At 44.1% G+C, this 27251-nt stretch overlaps 1 protein-coding gene across 4 annotated transcripts in view; it reads right to left on the minus strand.

Moving 5' to 3' along the window:
• Positions 1 to 27026, minus strand: part of LOC121294478 (multiple C2 and transmembrane domain-containing protein 2-like) — a 49124-nt gene extending 22098 nt beyond the window's left edge. For 2 of the 4 annotated variants that reach the window (XM_041218211.1, XM_041218207.1), the window contains exons 1-16: positions 26001 to 27026; positions 17884 to 18472; positions 16334 to 16396; positions 15515 to 15623; positions 8109 to 8251; positions 7850 to 7926; positions 7201 to 7312; positions 7047 to 7085; positions 3333 to 3497; positions 2534 to 2664; positions 2218 to 2401; positions 1184 to 1277; positions 868 to 970; positions 604 to 706; positions 389 to 490; positions 75 to 149 (exon numbers count right to left, since the gene is read on the minus strand). In XM_041218211.1, the coding sequence (XP_041074145.1) occupies positions 75 to 149; positions 389 to 490; positions 604 to 706; positions 868 to 970; positions 1184 to 1277; positions 2218 to 2401; positions 2534 to 2664; positions 3333 to 3497; positions 7047 to 7085; positions 7201 to 7312; positions 7850 to 7926; positions 8109 to 8251; positions 15515 to 15623; positions 16334 to 16396; positions 17884 to 18390 (2007 nt within the window). In that variant the 5' untranslated portion in view covers positions 18391 to 18472; positions 26001 to 27026. Of the gene's footprint in view, positions 1 to 74; positions 150 to 388; positions 491 to 603; positions 707 to 867; positions 971 to 1183; positions 1278 to 2217; positions 2402 to 2533; positions 2665 to 3332; positions 3498 to 7046; positions 7086 to 7200; positions 7313 to 7849; positions 7927 to 8108; positions 8252 to 15514; positions 15624 to 16333; positions 16397 to 17883; positions 18473 to 18852; positions 18999 to 26000 lie in introns of all 4 variants that reach the window. The other 2 variants (XM_041218208.1, XM_041218210.1) reach the window with 2 other exon arrangements.
• Positions 27027 to 27251: the final 225 nt, after the last annotated feature.

A 27251-nucleotide genomic window follows, 5' to 3' on the forward strand; every position in this document is an offset into this window, starting at 1 on the left:
GAGTCCCAAGCCTCTCCCGAACACAGGGCTGGCCTGTGGTTCAGAACCATCCAATAACGGGAAGTAATACAAACCTTCTTGGAAAATTTGGGATTATCCTCGATGAGTCTGGTCTCCTGTGGTGTGAAGGTCCTGATGCCTGCTTTCACCTGAGGAACAGAATTATGAGAACCATCAATCCAATTAAGAGACTCACGCAAAGCAGGGGCTCCAGACCGTACCAATCTAGGGCTCAAGAATGAAGGCTTTGTGTGGAGATTTCAAAGTGAAACACACACTGCACATGTACTATTATATCAACATGAAAGAAGAACCACTGTGACCCATTGCTTTGCCTGGCACCAAAATGTTTTTCAAGGGGAAACAAAGATTCAATTTTTCCACTTACCGGGTTATAAAAGACCTCCATCTCCAAAAAGATAACCCCTTTCGTTGGTGCACCCAAATCACTATTCTTCAAGATGAAGCAACTGGACTGACCATTCCTTACCTAGAATGAAGTAAAGACAGTTCAGAACATGGACAGGACCATCATCACTCACTGGGTTAACAAAGGTATACAGTAAAAGGCCAGGCATTTAAGAAGAGAAAAAAAGCACCTACAGAGAGTAAAGGGATGGCCACTTTGCCAAGGAAATCGGGCGGTTTGTCTCCATCTTCGTCAAAAACAGTCACCTTCAGAACATCGTGGATATCTTTGATGGGGCTGAAATCAATAACACGGTCCAGGATTACCTTCAATTCCCACAGGCTTTATAATTGCAATTATAAAGCTGGTTCTCTAGCCTGTTGCCAGTCTCTTGAAGACTTACACAGGACCCCTAAGTAAAAGAAAAGGCCACAACGTAAGCAGGTTGTGTAACTTACAATGTAAAGACTTTATTCCACTCGGGGTTGAGGTTCTTGTAGATTGTGTGGGTCTGTAGCCGGTCATTCCCCAGCTCCAGCACGCAGAAGGGATCACTTTTCCCTGCAAAGAAAGCAGCAGCTTTGAATTTCAATTTTTTTTTTTTTTTTCCAGGCTCATTCATCCTGTCACAATGCTATAAATTCACTTCCTGTGTTACAGTATATTGGACGACCCGACCCCCCCCCCCCCAGGAAGTGGCAGAGTACTTCCATGAAAGTTGCAGTGTAGTGTTAACCTCATTCACATCACCTCTAATAAAAGGAGATAGAGTACCTACAAAATCAGCAGCGATGAGATCCACAGCTTTTAGCACTTTTACGTGGAGAAAGCCAATATCCTTTAGATTCTGCAAGGAGTTCTTTATATGCTAGAGAAAAACAAAGATATGCAAAAGTGATTGTCTTCAGGGTCATTCCATAAATCTTCAGCAGAAAGAAAACATGTAACAAAAGCACAATATTACTGGAGTCTTCTTGAGTGGGCGAGACCCACATCAGATCTACCAACTAAAATCCACAACAAAAACTCTGACTGCACAGACATCAGGACAGGGGCGGAAAACAGTAAGGAAAGCTGTGTTAACTGTCAGCACGAAGTTTCTGCTGAGAAAGACTAACCAAGGACAACTCGTTCCGTGTCTTATACTGAAAAAGAAATACAAATGGCAATAAATACAAATACTGGTTCTCTTTCCTACACTACTAGAGCGCTCTGCAGCGTTGAGTGGAGTTCTCTTTCCTATACTGCTAGAGCGCTCTGCAGCATTGAGTGGAGTTCTCTTTCCTATACTGCTACAGCGCTCTGCTGTGTTGAGTGGAGTTCTCTTTCCTATACTACTAGAGTCCTCTGCAGTGTAGTGGAGTTCTCTTTCCTACACTACTAGAGCGCTCTGCAGTGTAGTGGAGTTCTCTTTCCTATACTACTAGAGCGCTCTGCAGTGTTGAGAGTGGAGTTCTCTTTCCTACACTACTAGAGCGCTCTGCAGTGTAGTGGAGTTCTCTTTCCTACACTACTAGAGCGCTCTGCAGTGTAGTGGAGTTCTCTTTCCTATACTGCTAGAGCGCTGTGCAGTGTAGTGGAGTTCTCTTTCCTACACTACTAGAGCGCTCTGCAGTGTAGTGGAGTTCTCTTTCCTACACTGCTAGAGCGCTGTGCAGTGTAGTGGAGTTCTCTTTCCTATACTGCTAGAGCGCTCTGCAGTGGAGTGGAGTTCTCTTTCCTATACTGCTAGAGCGCTGTGCAGTGTTCGCTATCCTAGACCAGCATACAGTTCCTCAGTGTTAAAGGACTGACCTCTCAGTACTTACGTATCTCTCGAGTATCTGCTTTCTCTCTTTGGGATCATCCAGGGGACAGGCACCCAGGTCAGAGATGGAGACCCCGGAGCAGGGGTTAAGGGCAACCAGGGTAATCACTGTCCCTTGAGCATCCAGGGGCAGCTCCAGCACATTGGTCTGGTCCCCAGGCAGCATAGCCAGATCCACATTGCATCTGTCCAGATGACAAGATGCAGGTTACCTACAATACTGCCAGGTGCTCCATGCAAGCGGAGACAGATTCAGGTGTCCCCCATTCGGTCCCTTCTCCGCTCATGAAAAGCGGTGAAGGAGCAAACACACTTACCTTCCGAAGCACTCTTCAAATCTCCTGCCTTCCTTCCCCCAAATCTCGATCTCCAGCATAGCCGGCCTCTCCTGGAAGTGGTTGAAATCAAACTTCTCTCTCCACTGGGGGTTGGGACATTTATTCAGAGTCTACAAATACAAACGAAAAATACAAGAAGCCACATTTATGACTAGGGATCTTTATATCTGTATGTATACACTATAAATGTAACCCCTGCCTGATGATAATTCTCCCTGCAGCAAGGACTCATATTCAGTGTGTGAGGGTATGCCTCTATTCTTCCAGGGGCAGCAAAAGTCAATTCTCTGCAACCCTAAATTACCCTTAATGCAGTTGTAAAAGAACGTACATACATGGAAAACATATATCCTATACAGTAGCGTAAGATGTACTGTCCTAGAAAGTGTCCTGACTCACGATGCAGAGGGGCCTAACTCTACTGGAAATAACAGAGATGATCTCTTGGGCACGCCTGACTCTGGGAGTCACCCTGTGCCATGCAACCCAACAATGACCTCCATGCAAAACATGTCACTCAATTACTTTTGGTGGAAAAAAATACAAATCGCTATACAATGCCCTGCTGTATTCGTTTTTTAAAAGAAAATGTTGCATTGCAACAATGCCCAAAGTAAAACTGTTTGTTTTTGCCAATATAAATCTAAGCTGGTTTTTCTTTATTTGCCAGTACGTTTCTGAACTTGGTGCAGAACCAGCAACAGCAGAAAGGCCATTATTTAAGGAGGCTTGTTTTTTCCTCCTCCTCCTCCTCCTCATGGCAGTCGTTTGTAAGCACCTTGCTCTTGTATTTCTGATCGCCCAGTTTAAAGCGAATGAAGAACTCGCCCACACCCTCCTGCAGGCCCCTCCCCTCCACCAGAGTGATGGACACCACCCCAGTCCACAGCTGGCTCTTGTGCAGCGTGTCCACCAGCCGGCTGCCATTCTGCTGCGAATTCGGCTGCAACACAAACAGCAAACAAGCACACAGTTACAATCAGGAACGAGAACGGGAACAGGCATTAACGGCACACGGTTACAATCAGGAAAGAGAACGGGAACAGGCATTAACGGCACACGGTTACAATCAGGAAAGAGAACGGGAACAGGCATTAACGGCACACGGTTACAATCAGGAAAGAGAACGGGAACAGGCATTAACGGCACACGGTTACAATCAGGAACGAGAACGGGAACAGGCATTAACGGCACACGGTTACAATCAGGAACGAGAACGGGAACCGGCATTAACGGCACACGGTTACAATCAGGAACGAGAACGGGAACCGGCATTAACGGCACACGGTAACAATCAGGAACGAGAACGGGAACAGGCATTAACGGCACACGGTAACAATCAGGAACGAGAACGGGAACAGGCATTAACGGCACACGGTTACAATCAGGAACGAGAACGGGAACAGGCATTAACGGCACACGGTTACAATCAGGAACGAGAACGGGAACCGGCATTAACGGCACACGGTAACAATCAGGAACGAGAACGGGAACAGGCATTAACGGCACACGGTTACAATCAGGAACGAGAACGGGAACCGGCATTAACGGCACACGGTAACAATCAGGAACGAGAACGGGAACAGGCATTAACGGCACACGGTTACAATCAGGAACGAGAACGGGAACAGGCATTAACGGCACACGGTTAAAATCTGGGGGCTTGTTGAGGTTTTTGCACAATTTCATTTTCCTTCAGTAAAACTAAGATCAAGGCTGTGAGATGGGATTATTATTTCAACTGGAACGAGACTGGGAACAGGCAATAACGTCGCACATCATTATGATGCATTCACTGCAGACCAGTTATCAATCAAATCAATCTTTATTTTGTATAGTGCCTTTCATAGTGGACCACCAGTAGATACAGGAGGATACAGTGTGTGAAAAGGTGGGAAATGTGGAGGGGTGGAATAGGAGGAGCTACAAAGGAAAAGAGGAAGACAAAATTAGGTTGGGTAGATTTGCAGGTAAACTCGTTTAACTTTAATGGTTCAAAAGATCATTGTCAGTTATGTTACTAATTCCTGTTCTTTCCAGTTGTGTTCGCAGGGCAGAAAACTGAACAGCCAGGGAACCTACACTGGATAAACAACCGTGAACTCGGACACACCTTAACTGCATGTGTGGGCTGCTTCCACATCTCCCTCCATCCCTCTCTCCATCCCTCCCTCAGCAGTGCATGTGTGGGCTGCTTCCACATCTCCCTCCCTCAGCACTGCATGTGTGGGCTGCTTCCACATCTCCCTCCCTCAGCACTGCATGTGTGGGCTGCTTCCACATCTCCCTCCATCCCTCCCCTCAGCACTGCATGTGTGGGCTGCTTCCACATCTCCCTCCCTCCCTCCATCCCTCCCTCAGCACTGCATGTGTGGGCTGCTTCTACATCTCCCTCCCTCCCCTCAGCACTGCATGTGTGGGCTGCTTCCACATCTCCCTCCCTCCCTCCATCCTTCCCTCAGCACTGCATGTGTGGGCTGCTTCTACATCTCCCTCCCTCCCTCAGCACTGCACGTGTGGGCTGCTTCCACATCATCTCCGTCCCTCCCTCTCCCAGCGCTAAGACATGGCCCTTGTACAGTACAAGGACACTGCTTTCGATAAAGATGCCCTGTGAAAAATTACTTCAAATAAAAACAGCCACAAGAACCACCACCACACAAGAGGCGACATAACCCTCTCCGTGATTAAGATCCAGAGCTCTGGTCGGCTGGAGCTCCTTTGATTCTCCTCTACCCCAGCTCCATTACAGCTTCAAAAAGCCAGCCTCCACACCCCCTGCCTCAAACCCGTATCTACTTCCCATTAGGATATAGAAATGTGGGAGTAACTTCCAGTGGGGATCAAAGAACATCACAAAAGACTTGCATTAACCTAAAATAAATGACAGCACCTCTATAAATACCCCTTGAAACAAAAGTAACCAGCGAGCCAAGTGCTGTCATCCACAGTGTTTACATTGGATCCACTTCTATCTGTTCATCCCGTAAAACAATCCCACTTAGCTCCGAGAGGCCCCTACAGAGAAAGTCTATTCTGGGTTATAAAAGGCCGGGGATTGTTTCCATATGGCGGAGCAGCAGGGGAGCAGAGCAATAAGCTCAAGCCAGGGTCCATTTGGCTGGTTCTGCCGCTCTGTCCAACCACAGCTGTGATATAACATCCCAACATCTGGATTATTGCTCATTATCCCTGGGAATTATCAGCTTCTCATATCGAAACCATCCAACTGAAACAGAATCACTTAAAGTGAGTCCTCTCCCACCCCCTCACCCCGCGGGAAACATGACATCTCAAATTAAACCGATGCCAAGAAAAGTGGAAAGAACTGTATAAATAAGTGCTCCCACACACACACCCCTTACTGATTCAGTGTTGTCACAGAGATTCGGATCACACAGGGCTTTTGTTTCAGAGCGTTTTATTAAAACTCAACCACGCTGTCGTCCCGTAACATTGCAGCTCCCTCATGGATCGCTGTCAGATGACTGCCCCCATGGGAGGACCGTGCAGAGAGCTGGAATGCCTCCTCTCCCTTTAGGGTTAAACTGGTGCCTCCACCACCAGACGTGTTCATTGTCTGCAGTGCCTCCAGCAGCGTTTATATAGCACCTTTGAGAAAATACACCTTTATACTTCGTGGGTTAAAGGGACTGCCACTGTTTAAACATCAGCCCAAGGATAAACAGGTCCACTCCTAAAAATCAGCGGCTCAGTCACAGCAGCCCCAGCTGTGACCCAAATAATGCATTTCCATTGCATTGCTGATAGACAGATACAGCTCCAGATGAGTGCACATTAACATTCACCTATCCATTAAAACACATTTCTTAGACAATTCAATACAGCTTGATGAAGGCCGCCTGGCCAAAACGTTGCTCTGTTTTGAACTTTGTTCTTTTTAAATAATACAGAATGGGAATTTGATCTCCAATCTTTTATTATGGGGTTGTACCTCTGCTTGCTCAATCGTTAACAATACTGGGATATTTGGGAGACTGACCCTGGAGGTCACTATATCAAACAGTCAGTGTGCAAAATAAGCTACATGTTTGGACTTTACCATAAAAACATGACTTCAACAGTGACTGAAGAGAGAGAGAGAGAGAGAGAGAGAGAGAGGTTTATTTTGGGAGACGAGTCTCCTTGACCAAGGTTGAAAAAGGAGTTCACATTCCCACACAGTTCTGTATTCACCTTGCTTACAATCTCCTCTGCTCCAGAAACTTGTTTTCCCTTAATATCCAGTGCATCCATTTGAGACCTGGTAAACTACTGCCCCCTGGTGTCCCAATATGAACACTACAAAATGCCAGCTGTCTGCTGAACTTCCTTCTTTATTTGAAAAGTTCCTTACATTGGAACTACACAGGGTTGCTGTTGCATAGACAATCTGTTTAATTTCAGCCTTTCCCTTGAGGCGTGTAGGCTTTGTTTCCAGAAGTAATAAATGCAGTAAATGCTGAAATGGCTTACACAGCCCATACCCTACCTTTGTGCTGCTCCCTCTCTTCTTTTGGCTCCTCCACTTCTGGTCGTCACAGTGAGCATGGTAGAGGAAAAGGAGAAGAGAGACAAAGCAGGTTTATCTTTTTACCTGTGTATTTTTTATGTGTCTATTTATGCATGTATATGTGCTTTCTTACCGGACTCTTTCTCTCTTGGTTGTTGATGGACAGGTAGAGGTCCAGCACAATCCCACCCATGTCCTCCTCCAAGCTGTTAGGGTCGTTCAGGGGCAGAACCTTCTCCACAGTCCTGCGTGAGAGAGGAGACCTCCTGAACCGAGCGTGCGTGCGTTCCAGAACAAAATCCACATGAACTTCTGAACACTGCACTGTACTGCCCTTCACAGTACAGCGTGCTCCAATACAAATAAGCATAGAATATCATACAGGGTGCTGAACACAAGCTATACTTCACAAGAGGCCAGAGCGGCGACGCCCAAGTGGATTGCTTCAGAGTGGGCTTTCTGTTATTAATACACACAGTAGTTAAATATGAAACAGTGCACCGTATAGCTCTATTTCAAGTGGCTGTCTACCATATACAGTATTTCTTTTATTTACTTATTTCTATATACATAACTTCTTTCAGTCTCCCAGCTCTTAAAAGCAAAGAGGCTGAGAGACACCTTCTGTATTGCAGCAGTCTCAGAAGGTTCATTTCATCACCCTGGGCATGTGGATAAACATATGAAAGCAATTGTGTGTTGCATTTAGAGGAACATTTAGTAATAGTCAGTAAACCTCAGAGAGGCAGGCTCCTCCCCTCTGCTCTCTCTCTCTCACTCACCTGTCCAGCTCCAGGTCGCTCAGGGAAAGGTTGGTCGAACCCATGAAATCATCGGTGGTCAGGTCCCGGTCGTACACCTGAATCAGAACAATGATTTATCAATACATTGATAAAACCAAAGGAAATTCAAGACAGGCAAATATAAATTAGACTTTTGATCATGTGGCCCCAATCATCATAACATCATTGAAGAGGGACCACAGATTCAGAGGCAGCATCTCCCCTGGAGTCCCACATGTTACACTGCAGCAGCTGCTACCTTGATATAGATTTTCTGGTCCAGGTTCCTAACTGGTACAGAAAACGATTCATTCCACTCTGGGTTGAGATTCTTGTACACAACCTTGCTCTTGTAAAGGGTTTTCCCATCCAGTTTAAACTTGACATAGGGATCACTGGTGCCTGTGGATGGGAGGAAAAGAGTAGGAATCATGCAGTGAAATACATACATACAGGCATGCATATACACACACACACACACACACACACACACACATCTGAAGAGCTACATTTAACATGGCAGACACTGGAAAATAACTCAGCACAGCTGAGTCGAGGGTATTTTTTGTACGACACATTTCCAGTTATTTATCTGAGAAAGAAAGGCACGTCTATATGATACCTAACAGCCCACACTCAACGGCTGTGGTAGCATAGCTTTTTGGATGCTTGCATATGAAACAGGCAGTAGAGTTTGTATTGTGCCTTAAATTGATCAGAGCACCATAATAAAACACCCAGCTTTTCTCCATAGCACCTCCTCTTGGACATCCCCCTAGGGGTACAGGAAAGTCCAGCACAGTATCTCCACAATGAACCCTGCTGGTTTTATTCACATCGTATCTCGTAATGACATTTTAAAAAGATACAGCGGCCTATAAATATGAAAAGTCCTCTTGCCAGCAACGGGGCAGAAGAACGGTGCCAATGAAACCAGAAGCAACCGGTGTCTAATCCCCTCGCCTTGCTAGCAGGACTCTCCCGTCTCCCTGCTAGCAGGACTCTCCCGTCTCCCTGCTAGCAGGACTCGCTCACACTGGGGGCAGCTTGAAGTGCCCTTAGCCAAGCCGGCTGAAAAGAAAGCAGCCCCGTTTAATTTATACGCTCAGATAAAACAGTGGTAAAAGAAAAATGAAGAAAAAAAAAAACACAACACAGGGAGACCTAAATCTGATCACAAAGACTCCGCGGGGAGCAGCTGTCAGGCTTGGCAGGTTTTTTTTCCTCCCAAATAAAGATCTCGAAAAAGCAGCCAAGGGTTACACCAGTGCCTCCCAAGCTGGGTTTGACGTGGAAACCTCCAAGCAACTTGACAACAAAATAATGTTTGAACTGTTCCACGGGTGAAGGGAGGCTGTGCCGTGACTAAGAACCTTGACGTCTGGAATTGCAGAGAAGGGGAATTGGGGGGGGCAGAAGAAGAAGTGTTGCTTTTCAACACACATAGCAGTGGATAGGGTCAGGCTTTGGCACGGCATTAATTGAGACGCAGGAAGCATGCAGGGATTGTGAAACCTTGCCATCATGCCAGGGAGAGTAACATCTTAACTATAGAGTGGGATTGGGAGGGAGGACAGGGGGAGTTTTTGTAAGAAGAGAGAAATAAGCCAACTGCTGCTGCTGCTGCAGCAGCAGCATTGAAAAGAGGGTCTGAATGTATCAAATGAGATCCCTCAGCTTAGCAGTACATGTCTTAACAGCTTTGCTTCCACACGCTAGAAATCTAGACACACTCTCTAGTCCTCAGGTGCTTTTTAAAGACACACATTCTAGCCCGAGGTTCATAGTTTTAACAAGCCATCTTCAGCGAAGTTTAGAGGCTGTCCCAGTGTGGCTGCTCCACTGTGTCCGAGAGTCGCTGGCTCTCGATTTGACCTACATTCGATTTGCTTACGATGTATTCAGGGGTCACATTTCAACAAAAGAAAACAAACTGCCAGCAGCTGCGTCGATTTCAAGAGATTTGAACGTATTGTTAACTGTTAACGTGTGCTAGATCTCCGCATTACCGAGAGTCACAGTCAGATAGACAAAATACTCAAGACTAGCAATGTCTAGGTGTTGTTTTCACATGCAGTATTACCGACTGGTGGGAACATTCCTGGGGAAAAAGTGGCGAGTCTTTTGTTTGAACCTTCTGGCTTCTGCCCTGTAATGTTATCATGAAGGTAACCAGCGCTGCAAGGTCTGCACGGGGACCAGAGTGGGATCAGAGTCTGGGAAGCTCATTTTCTACTTGGGTTCCTAACGAAACATCTCCTGAATCTCAACTGATACCGATCCAGGAGAGCAGGCCTGCTGTGCACACTCCACGAGAGAGGTGATCCCAGGGACAGACAGGCAATCCGTTCATTATTAATAAAGTGAGCAGAGCCTGTGCTTAACCAAGCGCGTCACCCGTCCACTGCAAGAATAACTCTGTGAATCCCAGACGCGTTGGAGGAGAATCACAGTGGGCTGTCACAAGATCCGCAGATTCAATTTCATCTGCCGTGTAACCACACAGTGAACAAGCAGGGGTTAGATATGGGCTAGCCCTTGAATACAAAGAACAGCCAACAGCAAACAAACATCGACCAGGGGCTGTACTGGTTAAAGCTGTGTAACCACACAGTGAACAAGCAGGGGTTAGATATGGGCTAGCCCTTGAATACAAAGAACAGCCAACAGCAAACAAACATCGACCAGGGGCTGTACTGGTTAAAGCTGTGTAACCACACAGTGAACAAGCAGGGGTTAGATATGGGCTAGCCCTTGAATACAAAGAACAGCCAACAGCAAACAAACATCGACCAGGGGCTGTACTGGTTAAAAGGTTAGCAGAAAACATTCCACGTCCCCACAATTTGCACAACTCTTTAAATGACGTACCTGTAATTTCTCTTTTCATTGTAACATCCTAGACAACATTTTACACTTAGAGCTTTAAAGTCTGTTTCAAAGCTCTTTTCAAAATGTCCGCTCTAGTGCACTGACAGTGTCAGGATTACTGCCCACACTGTCAAACAGTTAACACAGCAATAACAATCTATGATATGGTACGGGACAGAAAAGTCCGAGCATTTGCTTTTTTTATATACACACATACATTTTATATATTATATATATATATAATATATATATATTCAATTTTATTTATTTATTTATTTTTAAATCTTCTTGCAGTGATTTAGGAGGACAAACCACTTTGAAAAGAACTTTGCAACATGCTTTAAGGTTGTAAGTGTAAACAGTTATCAGGATGTTAGAAAAGACAAATGACAGACAAAGTATTTAAAACAGCTGCAGGAACATGTGGGGCAGTATAACACTATATTTTTCACAACCCAGCTACTTACTCTAAGAATAAGGAAGCATTTGCTTTCTCCCCAGTACTCATAACTGCAGTGATCCACACCCCTAGATAGATGCAATGCCCTAATAAAGAAGCACACATGTCTGGAAGTGTGTGTATACAGAGTGAGTGGAGCTAATATAATTACACTACAGAAACACACGCCAGTAGTGACCTGGAACTAATGCCACACCCTAGACACAGCAACCAGTATCCTGACAGGCACAATGAAACAGTGACACTCACTCTGCTGCAAGTCCTTCAGCTGAAGAGCAATTCTACATCTATCCAAGGGCAAATCTAAAATGACAGAGTGGGAACAAACTTCTCAGCAGATAAGGACCTGAAACAGTGGACTGTTAGCAAAGCAGGTGACATTGGAAAGCACTGAATGGTGTGTTTGTGCCTTTATTATCACCAGATAGTATTAAACAGCAGGTTCCAGGTCTTAAAAACAAATTCAAGAAGATTAAAATATTGTTCTTGGATCCGACCACAAGACAGACCCTTCGGAATGCTGAGTAAACACTTTATTTAGCGAAATAAAAAAATATTAACACACTGGTTCGGGTCATTTTACTGCTTGCAATTCCCAAAAGGACCACAACATGTTTCTACCACAAATAGTGAAAATGTTTCAAAGGTCAATCCTGGAACTTCTGACTTATTAGCAATTGTACCCTAAGCAATGTGGGACTCTGAGATTGAATCCAGCTCACATTAACAACATTGCCAGTGTGACGTATCGAAGCTCCAGGGCTGCTCAGCCTTGCATTGGCCCATCTGAATATACACAAGAGAAGAACACAAGCACAGAACCTGAAAATGATAAGAGAAAGGCAATGCTCTCTGGGTACGCCTCCAGACACACACAGGCTCTGGTGCAATACGGCACAGCACTTTGACAGGAAACGCTGGGGGAGTGTTTGCTCTGGAATTACATGTTTGTGAGCGATTAGCTTGTTCTAGTTGTTCCAGACAAGGACGCCCTTCAAATCCATGCAAAACGTTATGCGCCAGACTGGTCCTGCATCACAACATTAATACACACTCAATACACTAAACACTCCATGCCACTGTATGCAATGAAACAAGCACTCTGCACTGAATACAGTTCATTATATTAGATAGTAAAGTATCTGTGTTTCAGCTTTGTAAAATAAGGTGTTTTCTTCCCTCCTTTAGAAAACTAGGAGTTATTTATTTTTTATCAGATAAGAGGAAACTCTTTTAAAATAAAGCCCCACCGAGGTGCAGAACAATCTTTAAAAGAAACAAAGCAGACGCACAGCCCAACACTGGGGGCCTTCTCTTCACGTGGTTATGTCACTGGATCACCAACAGATGGCAGCATTTGTCAGTGCCAATGAAAATTCAATAGCAATTGCTCATGTTTGCCATACATGTCAAATAAAAACTGCTAAACTCTTTAATCCTGTGTGCAGATGCTACAGTCTTACAACACATGATATGATACCGCATCTCTGCAAAGAGAAAGAGAATGGCATGTATACACTACTCTAATGAAGAGATATGCATACATGTATATTAGGCTGACGTGCACATACAGGCGCTCATCCACACAGTATACATCACCAAGGGCAGGAATAAATTAGTGGCAGACCATTGTGACCCTTTACCCAGCCTAGATGGGCCTGCTGGAGATCCCAGACTCCTCACTGGATATCCAATGTTCATTAAAAAGGCTCCAGAAAGGTTTGGGGCTTTCTTTCAATACAGGCTGTTGGGTTGCTTTAGACTCAATTGCTGGGAGCCGTGTGCATGCAGTAAATGCATTTCTCCCACACCGTGCACACTGCTGACAATCACAGGCTGCTTTACATGCTGCCCCCCTCACTGTGTACTTTACACTGGCTCTGCCAGTATCCAGTCTCAGCTGCACTAAGCACACAGCACGGGATCCACGCACACAAGCATTCACCTGGCTCTCTGGTCAATGGCAGCCATTCAAAAGGGAGCTGCTTCAATAGAACTATAAAGATTCACTCAAGGTGAGCAAACACTAGCTGCAGCAAACAGCTTATATTAAATGAGAAGCCAGGTTTAAAAGAACAAATACACACGAAATATAGGGGCCTGTGATTTGTGTGCTTTTTAAATACAGAGCTCCCTCGCTAGAATGTGGGTCAAATCAAATAACTCCCTCTCTATAATGCACATATAGTGAAGCAAAAATGTAACTTTCTGTGAATTAACCATGCATAAAGCACCATGTAATCACTGCTATAAAAAAAAAAAAAAAGGTAACATTACCACTCGTGGAATAAAATTGCCTAGCTAAACAGCAGCTAGGAGTTCAGTTCAAAGCAACAGGCAAGCAACCCAAATGAGAGAAAGAGAGCGGGTCGTCGGGCGAGGGGAAGAGGGAATGGGCTCGCCCCAGGCTCGGCTGCCGGAGTGGGGCTGAAGAGAGAAAGCTGCAACTCCTCTCACAGCAAAAAAGCAAATACAAGAGGAAAGACAACCATGTAATAGGCCTAATATTTATTTAGTTATAAAACTATTCTGAATAAGATGTCTGTGTTATAAAGTGTCAGCGCAGCTTTTCTTCAGTTCAGATACTGTATCGAAAGGGAGAAAGAAACAGAAGTTAGACTGAGAAGTTCTTTACAGTTTGAACTTGCACTGTATTTACTGTAGAAATATTGCATGAATCACTAGTATAGGGAATTGGGGGACATGCTGTAGGAGCGTTATATCCAAGGCATGTTATAACTGAGAGAGCAGGAGCACTGCACATAATCTGTGCAAAAGGTGCCCCATCTAGCAAACACCTTCTGTACTCTGGATAAAGACTTCTTAAACTCACTGGTTGATCTAGCTTGTGTTACACAAACACACACTATATATATTATTTCTGGATGTACAGTAATCGCTTGCACAATTAGATCTTACATTGAATTGAGTATAATATGGAATTTCCTGGCAGCACAGTGGGAGGCGGCAGATTCCCGTCTGGTAGGATATGGGTGATGTATGAATTACTGTGTTAATAAATTCTCCAGACGCATGTCCTGACATATCAGAGCAGCACACACAATCCCACGCTTCCGCAGCTCTGCGACAGGATGAGGCCTGCGTTGACAGCACAGCACTCTGGAAACTGTTTAGTGCAGTTCAACAGAAATTCTCAGGACTGATGCCACTTCAGATCGGATTTTATTTATTTAGTTATTTTATTTATTTTTACTGTGGCTGTAAAGAGGACAAGGCTGTTGAGCCAGGACATAGATAAAGTGAGTTGTGGGTTTCTAGGTGCCACACTAGAATCAGTCATGGCTCGGAATGGGTTAATCCAGTATCTCAGCACAGCAACACTCAATCAGTGTGGTGAAGATCAACAGTGACGACAGGAAACCGGAAACACACAGCCCTTCAACAGCACTGTGAAGGAATGCAACATTAGCCTTGATAAGCAGGGTGAACCCACAGGAGCTAGCCTACATTACTGCAGCTCACCATCATCAGCCCCATTTCTACAATACAGAGAGCAAGAACCAAGAATAACATCTGTATTCATTCCAAGGAGATTCAGTCTGCCCAGTGACCCGGCCTGCTGTACTTTAAACCACAAAACCATTCTCCCCCCAAGCCCTATCTTCTAAACCACAGAGAAACTGAATCATACTTCAAGTAAACAGTTACACCCACCAACAAGTTTTGCTCACGCACATCTACTTTTCAAATTGGTACTGCATTTAATTATAATTGAGCAGAGTCACGCTCTGGATAAATCATGTTTATTCTCACTAATCGCAAGGCATGTTGGAAATCAAGAAGGGATTAGAGAATACTGTTGAAATTGAGGCTAGCAAAGAGACTTGCGCCCATGGTTTTTGCATTAAATGTAGCGATGAGGACAGTTAATTTGCTGCCAGACTGCAGGTGACTGGGTGGGACAGTGAAGGTTAGAGATCTGTACAGCCAAGGAGTCCACCAGTGCAGGAGAGAGCCGGGGGGAGAATGCTAAGAGAATGTCTGAGACACAGCCACACTCCTCTGTTGACAGCAGCAGTTCACATACCACAGTAAAAACAAATGAAACTGCTCAGTTAAGATATAAACTTTGCTTTGTCCAGCTTTACTGTGTTTCCACCCACACTGCTGAAGACCCATTTACACTGGGCCATATCTGCAAAGTGTTTACTACAGTCTTTAATTAATATTATTTTTAAATTAAGTGAAAACCCATGATAATTAAAAACTACCAAACTACCTTTCAAAAATTATTTAAAGAATGGAGGAATCGCTTTGAAGATATGGCTCAGAGAGTTTAAAGTGATGGAGGAACAGTTATCATGCCAGCTTACCTGAGCGATCCCGGATCACAAGGTTCCTTCCTTCCTTCAGATTGATGGTCAAGAGGTACGAGATCCTGCTGGGCAGGACGGCCAGAGAATCACCCTTCTCACCCACCACCTACAGGGGAGCAGAGGTGCCATTAGTCAGGGTGGCTGGCCTGCTACTGCACTTCCAGCCCACACCATGCAGCCTGTCTTTCTTTCTGTACTGCCATGAGCAGAATCTGTGTTCCCTCACTCTGCCAACCACTACTGCACACAGTCCGGGCACCACGACTGGCACTGTACAGCATTCAGGTGACAAAAGAACGTCATGCAACTTCTGAATATATCGTCAATACAAATGCTGAGTGTGGAAATGGAAAAAATAAGAATTGTGATTATGATATAAAAAAGGAGTAGTTGGATACATACTGTACATCAGTAACACAACAAGATTATTGTATTAAACATGCTAAACTTGGGTTCTGAATATTATTTTGCACTTTGGCAGAGGCAGTCTTGCTTTCGCACCTCTCTCACATCACAGGTGCCGAGTTTACCATCCCTATTCATCCCCTGCATGAAATAACATTGCAACCAGGCAACCAGCACACATACTGTATGATATTACTGATCCCCACAGTGAACAGGCAGGGTTCAGGAGAGACACCCAATTCCACATCCTGCACAGTGAAGTGCTATTGATTACAAGGCACTGCAGTACTGATAGAAGTGTAAATCAAATTACAAACCTCAAACTTGAAGTACTGAAATGATACTAAAGCCGATGTCAAATGATCGTTCCCAATATAAAATCGAAGTGCGGCTCCCTTGTATAATACTTACAGAATTAGCTGCAAAGAACTGAGAGGTCTGCGAGACGTCCAGCTCATTGTTTTCAAAGTGTTCCTGTAGAAACAGCAACAGAGAGTGTACTGTTAATGGTTAATGACTGCGCACACACACACACACACACACACACACACACACACACAATTGAATTCAATAAGGTACCTTTCCACTGGTTTGGTCTGGCGCTGCACTGTAGTGTTTGCAGCAGTCATTCAGCACGGAGATCCTAGCTAACCAAGGTATTGCGCCTCACTAGAGCCACAAGCTAAGCCAGAGTTCTAGTATTATGACTCATGACTTTTCTTATTCATTCCACACAAGAACAGACTACCCATACCAAACAAAAGACTGCACTCGCCTTTATAAAGCAGTCGCATGTATTAAAAATGGATTACAGAAGCTGCTTGTAAAACACTATGTAGTCATCCATTTCAGCATCTTGTTTCAGGGCTGGCCCATCTCTTGCTGAGGTACGGTGTCTGGATGTTGGACGTGTTCACCATAGGAATTCAAACACCACGTGGGTTTTGTCTTCCATTCCGACCACTTTTTCTCTTGAGAAGTGGTGGAGGTGCTCCTGCAAACTATTTCGTTTTGTGCTGTACTTTGTCTGCTAGTGCTATTGGCAGCACCTCACTGCCAGCAGTCAGAATCTGCATGTCCTTAAAGTACCAACGTGCCACAGAAACTCAGTCAAAAGAATCAGCTAAGAATTTCTCCTGTGAGCTTTTTTTATTTCTTTAGTGGCATCTGTGGTGAGAGAACAGCTTGGTTTCCAGAAATCTAGTCACAGGAATATTGCATCAAAGATGCGTCACGTTATTCAAAACACAGACTCACTCTCAACCCAAAGCCCGTCTGCTTAAAAGAAACACAATGGAACGGCCGGGTTGATGGTCGTGCGTTCTTGAAAATGTTGAACCGTCACCAAAACAGACTTACAGACAGACCTACATATTGTATAAAAGGATCCTCAAGCATTCCTCTTGGGAGTTTGATGTGTAACCATCCCTGTGCACAAGACTGGTTTTATATCAGCCAATGTGAAAGCTATTGCAGCGCATCCCAGTGGCTACAGAGGCCCCTGCACAGTAACAAAGAGAGCAGCTCTGACTGAGCCACGTTCAATCCCAAAAAAATACAAATAACAAACTTGGCAATAGCTGTGAGTAAGTGTCACCTGGCTTTAACTATAGCTCATGCACAAGCAAGATCAGACCAAAAGCATCAAGCGAAGGGGGAGCAGTACTGCTGGGAATGGATATCACATCAGGAAGCGCTACCCCACACAGTCAAGCATTGATGGAAAGAGATCAAGCACATGAGCCCAGTTCACCACAAAATCTACCCGGATCTTTAAATGCAGCGATAAAAAAAGAACATTCTTTGCACTATGCAAACCTAAACTAATACTGTGAGTCATCATATGGACCACTATGAAAGGTTACGAATAAGAAAATAACAATTCAAAATAATTAGAATTATTTTGGATTAGTTTCAGAAAGGCACTGACAATGTTCACAGTTTACATTTAAAACACATACCTCACTTAGGTCTTCAGTGATCTCCACTGTGGGCACTTCACCCTGTGCAGCTGCAGCAGCAGCAGCCTCTGTAGTGCTGAACTGGTTTGACTCCTCTTCACTCTTAATCTCCGATAACAGTGTAGTGTGCAACAGTCCCTCCACTTCATCAATGCCCATCTTTGTCTGCAGAGAATCCATCGAGCCCCAAGCCTGGCTCTCCGCTGGCATGGACAGACGGTTCCTCAGATGCGTGGCAGCATGGTTGTTGTTTAGGGCTGTGTGTAGCGGCGAGGGTGTGGCATTGGAGGGGAGCGGGGCTGCCCTGTCTGTGCTGGCAGCCCCGCTGTGCAGATGCCGAAAGTCTGGGACCGAGGTACTCATCATCCTCTGGTCCAGAACTCGCTTCTTCCTGACCTCTGCTTTAGTGCTGTCTTTCTTCTTTATCTTCTTGATGCTCAAGTTGGAGAAGAGAGGTTTTGTCCTCTGTCGGAAAGATGCCCACGCAGTAGGCTTGTTGGGCTCCATTGTAAGAGGTGGATAAAGTGAGGACAGTGCTCTGTGCTCAGTCAAAACAGCCTTTTCTTTGTTATTCTTATTTTAATGCAGCCTGCAGGGGGGAATAAAAACGCAAACACTAATGATGTCTGCAAAAAGAAGTGGTATCAATTAGGTTAAATGTAACTACTGTAACAACAGCCATCACTTGAAAAGCAGAGACAGGAGTGTTCTTGTAGGGAAGTACTGTGTCCCTACGTGCCGTGTTCTTTATAGACTACATATTTTACACTGAAAACAATTGTATTTATTACTATTATTATTTTAAATGAATTATTCTCTCACCCTGAGATAACTGCCTCGGAATGCAAGGCATGTCACAAACCCCTTGCTCTAGGAAATCAGCTGCTTCTAATAACAGGGTTAGAAACAGCGTAGAGCACATGGCTCGAAGGGTAATTGGCTTTCAGTTCCTCCTAGTCTGGTACACACCTTCACAAAGTTCCCCTTTAAATATCTGTCAGAGCTGCACAAGCAAAGCCATCCAGGAATCAAACAGCAGCCTTGTCTCAAAACACCTGCATGTTCTTCAGTGTTTCCAGGAAGTGCTCCGGTCCGATACAATCAAGGAAAATCTACTACAGCAAAATACAAGTAAAGAGGCGAAATAATGTGTTGCTTCGCATTGCATTCAGGACAGCAAACGCTAATAGAGCCTTTTTACTGTACTGTGTTCAAATCTCCATTGGTCACTGAATCTCATTTGCAATGTTTGCAGTTCCTATAAGAAACTATAATACAGCCTTTATAGTTTACTGTGTTGAAATGCAATTGATTTCACTATCATGCTAAACACTGTTTTGTGTGTTGGGAGTCAGTGACTAGTGCAAGTACTGAGTGAAGCTCAGGAGTGTGAATTAGTCTGTGTAATCCTGCTGCTTCTGAAACCCCCAGCTGCTGGCTCCCTATATCCACAAGATGCTTATACTAGACTACTGTGCTAATGAAGTCCTTAGCAAATCCATCACAATTGGTAGAAGGTGTTCTGTAGATGTGCAAAAATGTAAGTGCGATACATTTACACACTCAGACAGCACCCATACCCTCTGGATCCTGTTCCAAGCCTTTTTTACAGCCATGAGGAAGTTTTTTTTTTTTTTTTTTTTTTTATTTCATTTTATTTTTGCACAAGCTACTGTACACACATCAAAGCTTTAATGTTCTGTAGTGCATCTCACGGTAAGAGCAGTGTCTTTTTTTCTTTTATCGTGGAGATAACAGCAAGTCATTCCCTCAAAAGGGCCAAATCAAAGTAGCTTCATTCTATTGAACTGAATAAGCAGTGCAAACAGCCCACCTAGAACTGTACTGTACTGTTTGTAATACAGTGTGTTTCTACTGCTGAAACAGGATCCAGGATGTGCGATCAGCAATACACCATTCCTCCTGTCACCCATAAATGAAAACACACACCGACACAGGGCACCTGCTAGTGCACACAATATACAACACAACACAATTCTCACTAGTGACACAGAGACCACACCCAACACTGGTACTGTACTTCACTCCCCATGTCCTGCTCCCAGAACTAGCGTGCTGAAACATGATACTGAAATGTTCAGGGGAAAATAATGATGTCCCTGTATAGCACAGCATTAGATAATATCATATTGTTAAACGGCAAATTGATCATATTGAAAGACTTCCCATGCTTGCGTGAACATGCAGTGCAGGCAAAGATGAATCATTCTAAAGTTTATTCCAAGTGAACATGTTGTTTTCTGCTGTACAGGATGACAGGTAATGTAGGTACCGTGGCAATTCACCACTGAGCTTCATCTGCCATTCACCAGACTTCACTGGAGTCCTGACACATTCACTGGATGCTTTATAAAACAGAAATGGCATTTCTTTTTTTCTCTCTCTGTTTCGAATTGTACTGAAGTGGTTAGCAGAGAGGTAGAACAGGCAATGGAAAGGTTAGTGTACCAGCTCTAACCTGCGCTGGTCTCTTCCCCTATTAGGAGACGTGACCTATTTCCTGCTGAAAGTGAACCCGCTGCAACTCATCTCAGCGCAGTGTGAATGTGGGGGGGGGGAGTTACACTGAGAAACTCTTCCCAGTGCAGTGTGAATGTGGAGGGGGGGTTAGATCGACTGCCTATCCTCTACCTGGGAGCTCACTTGACGTTAGTAGCTTCATTATTCAAAGTTATTTAACAGCATGCAACATTTCACTTACAAGCCAGCATGGAACACTGAAACATGCCTGTCACAGAGACGGCCGAAGTGGGCGGCGTCAGAACCAGGAAAAGGAATGAAAATACACAAAACACAGGACGGATGAAATGAAATGATGATGGCGCTGGCTGGCGCCGGTTTATTGTAAAATAAAAGGGTTTAACAAACAAAAGACAGGACACGGCACTTCACGCCAAAATAAACAGACAAACAAAACGAATAGACACGGACAAAACACAGAGTGGACGAACGCTACACAAACAATTGAAATCTATATTTACACTTCTCTATCTCTATCTCTATCTCATTCTCCACTCCCGAACACCCAACCGCAGTATGTGACAACGTGCATCTATATATACTATTGTGCTGGGATTCAATTACCAATTAATTATTCACTTGAATCCCAGCACGTGAATTAATAAAGTGCAATTCCCCGTGCTCACATATTACTACATTTTACTTGCAAGTGAAGTGCTGTGCAATCCTCGTGCCTAAATACACATATACATTTTAAACACTCGTGTTACACAGACCCGTTTATATCCCGTGTACCAATGACTGTACACCAACATTTAAACACACCACACGCAACACATAACAGATAATATACACAGGGGTGGGAACTTTGTCACAATGCCACACACATAAAACACAGTGAAGGAAAGGGAACTAAAATCACGAATACCACTGTTCCAGCTTCAGAGCCACTGCAGAAGGCATGATGCTCACTCGCTCACACCCCAGCATGGGGGGACGAGGCAACTTTCCATTCACCTTTCCAACACAATGTAGAAGGCCTATCCCTTCAATACAATGACCGATACAACACTGTGTATTGTTCTACCAGAGTGTAAAGCATTAAGTGCTTAATGCAAATGCTCAGATAAGCAGAAGATATGGGCTGTAATGTGGTTTTGGGAGGAAAGTGAGCGCTAAGTGCCCAAGTAAACAGCAATGGATCCACTGAGAGCCCTGGCGCTCTTTACTGTAACTCTGTATTAACCCTGCTCGTGTTTAGCCCTCAGTGGGGAGTTACTGACTGCCTTGGTGGGTGCCGGGCATGGCTTCATTTCTCTTTACTGGTCCCGATACAGCTCTGGCAATGCCTTGGCGTTCAGTAAGGTGGTGGTTCATTAAAATAACACATTTTCCTTTCCAACTTTTAAAGTTTGTACTGTAGTTAGCACAGTGCCCAAGTTGCATTAATGTGTTCCATATTCTGTCTGTAAAATGTATTATCAAAACCTCCTTTTCAGTCATTTAAATGGAAAGCAATGAAGAGGCCACCTCCAAAGCAGCTGCTGATGAACAGAGGAGTACTGGGCACAACACTGAGGATATTTGCCCGCTATTCTTCTGCTTTCATCAGATCAAATGACATAATTTCCTTTTCTCTTTTGCATCTTCATTTCCTCTGTAAACACACAATACAGTTATTACACAATTCAGCAAGACAGTCCAGAAAAGTTGTATTTTTTCTTCAGGGATATTTGCTTGACACCGTGTACTGTAATCACAATCTCAAGCTAGCTGTGCAATACGCTGCTTGATAACAACTGCACCGGATGGCAGGGTGTCATAACACTGAGCTGGATTGCACACACATGGGTCAGCAATGCAGATGAAAGCAGGGGTGAACAGCGGACACTAACAGACTCTCGGTCATATGGATTCTGGCACAGGCCTGTCAGTGGAGTGTTTCAAATGACCAACACTCTGCATGTGGGAGTAACAAGAACTCTGTGGGTCCCAGTAAATCACTGGCCTTGATTCTTGCCTTGAGTGTACAAAATATTCCTGAAAGTGGTTCTCTTTTCAGCTGTTCTTTCTGTAAGCTGAAAGATTTCACTTAATTGTTGCATAGTGTAACTGTGTGAAGATGCTGGGATTATCAGTTCTGTAGATGACACTCTCCTCTTGTTTTTGAGCAGTTGACCCCTCTCCCAGCACCCACGGGGTTAATACCAAAATTAAGAAATGCATGTCAAAAAATCTGGAGGTTAATACTCCCTGACAGCACTTTGAATATTTGCTTGAAACCACAGAACATTCCATTTTCATTCTAAAACCATCAAGCTGAGTAAAGCAAATGCCTGCACATGCCTGAGCTGCAGCCGACAACGTGAAGAAGGCAACGACGCCCCAGTGGCTGGTGCATAGCCTTGTGCCAGCTTTGAACTAGCTGAGTTCAAGTCACAGAGTTTAGGATGGTTGAACAATTGTCATGAGTAACACACCTTCTGAACCGGATCATGTCACTGCAGTATTGGTGAAGCACTGATCTGCCAACCCCTTACTTTATAACACAGCCTGAGAGACCGTCTGAACCTTGCAACGAAGGAAAATCACTACAGTACAATCTGTTTTGATTTGAAACTGTTGTTCAGATTCTACAGTACTAGTATGGAGGCTCTTAAAAGCAGCTTCCTAACATTACATGCCAGCTCTTTGATGTATCTGTTCTGTTTTTAAAAGTGCCAAGTGAACAAGGTCAATTGAAACAGCCGTGGTATTTACATCTCTCTCGATGTTTAGCAGCATGTAACAATCCCTGCCACCCTTCCCAGAAAGAACCCTGGACTGCAAACATCCTGTGTGAAACATCCCAGCACTGCTGCAGGAGGAAGGAGCCACTTTATAAACAGGAACTGGAAAACGACAAAAAACAAACCGCAATATTAATCAGAACTAAAAGGAACAAACACACACGAGACAAGTGGCTTGATTAATTATGCCACGAAAACCTCAAAATAAATTTATGTATAATAAGAATTAGATTCTTCAATTAAACAGTCTTGTCAAAGCCATGCAGGTAACCTCTCCAGCAGAGTGTTTAAGACAGTGTACATGGAAAAATCCATATAGAACAAGAAAATAACATGAGCATCGCTCTGAAAATGTACTATAAAAACGCTAACAGCATTTGAATACTCAGCCATGCATGTTTTTGACAAACAAAACCTTAAATGTTGTAGCAGCGGACAAAATTTGAACATTGAAACATTTACTTAAGCTCTAAATTATTAACTCCCCTGGTCCAGGTTTGCTTATCAGAAGGAAAAACAACAACTTCCCAATTTTGGAAACTGAAGACGTTCCTATTTCCTGCGCTGAAGGGCAGATTCTTAACTCCTGCTATTAAATACAATTAAGTCAGGAGCTGAAGACACTCCAGAAACTGGGAATCACAAAGCCCTTTCTCGGAACAGTGCTCCCAAACTGCCTGTTCGCATTCTGGACATTCCTTGCATATAGATCTGTGCATCCAAACAATCACGTTCCACAGGCAGGTAGTAATGGAAGACTCCCATTGCGTAGCAGGTTGAGCCATTGCGGGTTTTCCCGTGAGTTACCTGTACAAAAGGTGTATGCTGTTCCTGATTCAGCTCAGGTGTGCGATTAAGCTCACAATAAAAAGATGGAATGGCACACTACTGACATGTGATAGAGGAGGCTTACATTGTACTCGGACTGGCCAACACAAAAAGTGCAGGGGCACTGAAATGAAAAACAAAACACTAAATTAAAAATAAAAAACTGACGCAAATAAACAGATAAACAAACGCATGCACACACACACAACAGCAGAGAAAACAGCAAGATAAAAAAGAATCCCCAAAACAAATGAGTTCAGATTAGTTTGTACAAATTTTGATCTCAACAAACCACTTCCAGCAGCACAGCATCGACAGGGGAGTCTACAATATTTACAAGAGATTATCAACAGAGAGTAACGCAGCCAAGAGGAACAGCATCCTGTAGAAATGCATGGAAAGAAACCCTGTCCCTGTTGCATGACCAATAAGGGTCCGTAAGCTGAGTGGCTCCTGCCTGTAGTTCATTGCTTGCTAATCCAATTGACAGTCTCGGAGCGCCAGCTAGCCCAGGATCGGCTCACTGGTCTTCCTCCCAGCCATCTGCATGGGGATAGGTGTGACTCATCATCAAGCTGCCATGCATGTGGTGTATCTCTCAACCCAAGCTGTGCACACACTGCTCGGCACTCTGAGGGGCATTCAGTGAACTGGGACAAAGCATTCTCAGCAGTCCCACTGATAGACCACAATCTTGGAATACTTTACCTTAAATAGCACCAGTTAGTCCAGGATCACTGCTAATCGGGGTCTGTCAAACCAGCCAGTGTTCAACAAGATTTACAACGATTTAATATACAAGTGACTTCGGTTCAGACAATTAAAACAATTGAAATCTTGAAATCATCTTTTCCATTCGAAAAACACAGTACTAGTCGCAAAGACAAAGTGTACGGGCCATGTGTATAAGGCAGTCCCATTACAGTATCAGTGTCATCTAGCATTGATATAATGCGGAGAGAGTTGTCATGGGAAGATATGCCAGGAATTGGGATGCTTACTGTACTTTAAATAAAACAGGTAACCTAAGCTGACCCAGTGAAGACAAGGAATCACCAGTCCTGGTCTTTCCAGGGGCGTTACTGGAGACAAGGGTGTTACTGGAGACAGACTGGAGACAAGGGTGTTACTGGAGACAGACTGGAGACAAGGGTGTTACTGGAGACAGACTGGAGACAGGGGTATTACTGGAGACAGGGGTATTACTGGAGACAGGGGTATTACTGGAGACAGACAACATATCAGCCTGGGAAGTTGTTTTGTTTTTTGTTTTTTTGTTTTTTCAGAAAACAAGCCAAACTATTTTAACACTGTAAAAATGTGTCTGGTTGTTAATGATAAAACATAAGGTGTAATCACTGCCTCCATCTTGAAGACTAGATAAAAAGCATTTGCCTGGTTGAAATCGACAGATAGCTACCGCAGGTGGAAACGAGTATATTGGACAACTGGGCAACAGCTTCTGCAACAGATCTTACAAACCCAAGTGGCATTACGGGCTGAAACATACTGCAGGCTTTGAAACCCTTAACATGTCTGGCACAAAAAGCCTTTTAGTGCTTTGCCTTGTTAAGAATGACTTGTTTTCAGTGTCTGGCTAGAGTTCGGGGCTTATGTAGCCCAGTACATGTCCGCTCACCTGTGCCCACACACGTCTCACGTTTAAGGTAAATCACCACGCACGCATCTACGGAATAGCGCACCCTCTGAAACAAACGACGTCCATATGCAATCAGAGCCAACTACTTCCCACAGTGTTTGCAAAACTTACCCTCATGCCCTGTCACGGATATTACATGGACAAATTTTGAAAGTAAATTAATAAATGTGTTTTATTTTGTTTATTTATTTTTAAACAAAAAATGAAATGCAGTCGCTAAAAAGTACTAACGGAAAATAAAACCAGAGACCAAAAACCCAGTAGCACAGCTGGCAATGTGGTCATGTTGTTTTTCGTCGATGCAAAAAGATGTATTTTACTTTATCAAGTTTCAAATCATATTCAGTCAACGTTCTTACCCGTTTCTCGGATTGATTCATCCTCTTCAAACAGGTAATCCAGCCGCAAAACTTCAGTTTAATGGGGGTCAAACGTATCTCAAACACTTTGCATTGGTATACCCTCGACTGAAGACTTCCTCGTACACAGCGCACCAGGCTAATGAGGGGAGGGGCTACTCCAACGCAAGCACAGCAGAGGTTTATTATACCGGTAAAGATGGCAGGAACAGGTTTGACTGTTGTCAATGTTATTGTTAAGTTTTAGACTTTGCCATGGTCTTGTATTGCTGCATTGCATTTGAAATCAAATCGAATAAACACGTAAACTTTGAAGGACTATAGATTTACTAAAAGATCACCAAAGTACTAGCAGCAGCTTGCCCAGCTGCTAAAGGGTTAAAGTAAACCCTGACCCAGATGTTATGGTGAACGGGGGAGTAAATGCAGGATAAACTGCCACACCCTCGCCTTCTAGTCGCATTAGTTTGTTCCATAACAAGATTGTTGCTGCTTTAAGTGCAGGGCAGGTTGAAGTGTGTGAGGCAGGCAGGGAGGTCAATCAGCATTCTAGGGGCAGTGACTCTTTAAAAGTAGGTATATTTTTAAATTTTGTAAGTGCTCCGCCGATGGCTGCAGGAAAAGTCCAGAATTAGCTATTGGGATATTTGACTGTAACCCTTTTTCAGTGACGTGTTTAAGTCTTGGTTGTGTTTTTAAGGAGGACGGTGTTTTGTTCATCATTTGCTATTGCTTCCTTTAATGTACTGAGTTGCTGTTCATCTGGCTGCAACGCCGAGCACCCAAATGTTTACGGTTGATGTGTCATTTGTTTTATAAACCGTTGATGACTCGCATCCTCTGTAATCTGCCGTTGTTGTATCCAGAATTGGCTCGACCTGTCCTTCCACTGTGCTTTGTGTTCAGAGTGTGCAGTTTTGTCTGATCAGGTTCTTTCTCATGGTGATCACAGTGGTTCAGAGTGTGCAGTTTTGTCTGATCAGATTGATTCTCTCATGGTGATCGCAGTGGTTCAGCGTGTGCAGTTTTGTCTGATCAGGTTGATTCTCTCATGGTGATCGCAGTGGTTCAGAGTGTGCAGTTTTGTCTGATCAGGTTGATTCTCTCATGGTGATCGCAGTGGTTCAGCGTGTGCAGTTTTGTCTGATCAGGTTGATTCTCTCATGGTGATCGCAGTGGTTCAGAGTGTGCAGTTTTGTCTGATCAGATTGATTCTCTCATGGTGATCGCAGTGGTTCAGAGTGTGCAGTT

Source organism: Polyodon spathula, chromosome 19, assembly GCF_017654505.1.
Source record: "Polyodon spathula isolate WHYD16114869_AA chromosome 19, ASM1765450v1, whole genome shotgun sequence".
NCBI classification, from domain to species: domain Eukaryota; kingdom Metazoa; phylum Chordata; class Actinopteri; order Acipenseriformes; family Polyodontidae; genus Polyodon; species Polyodon spathula.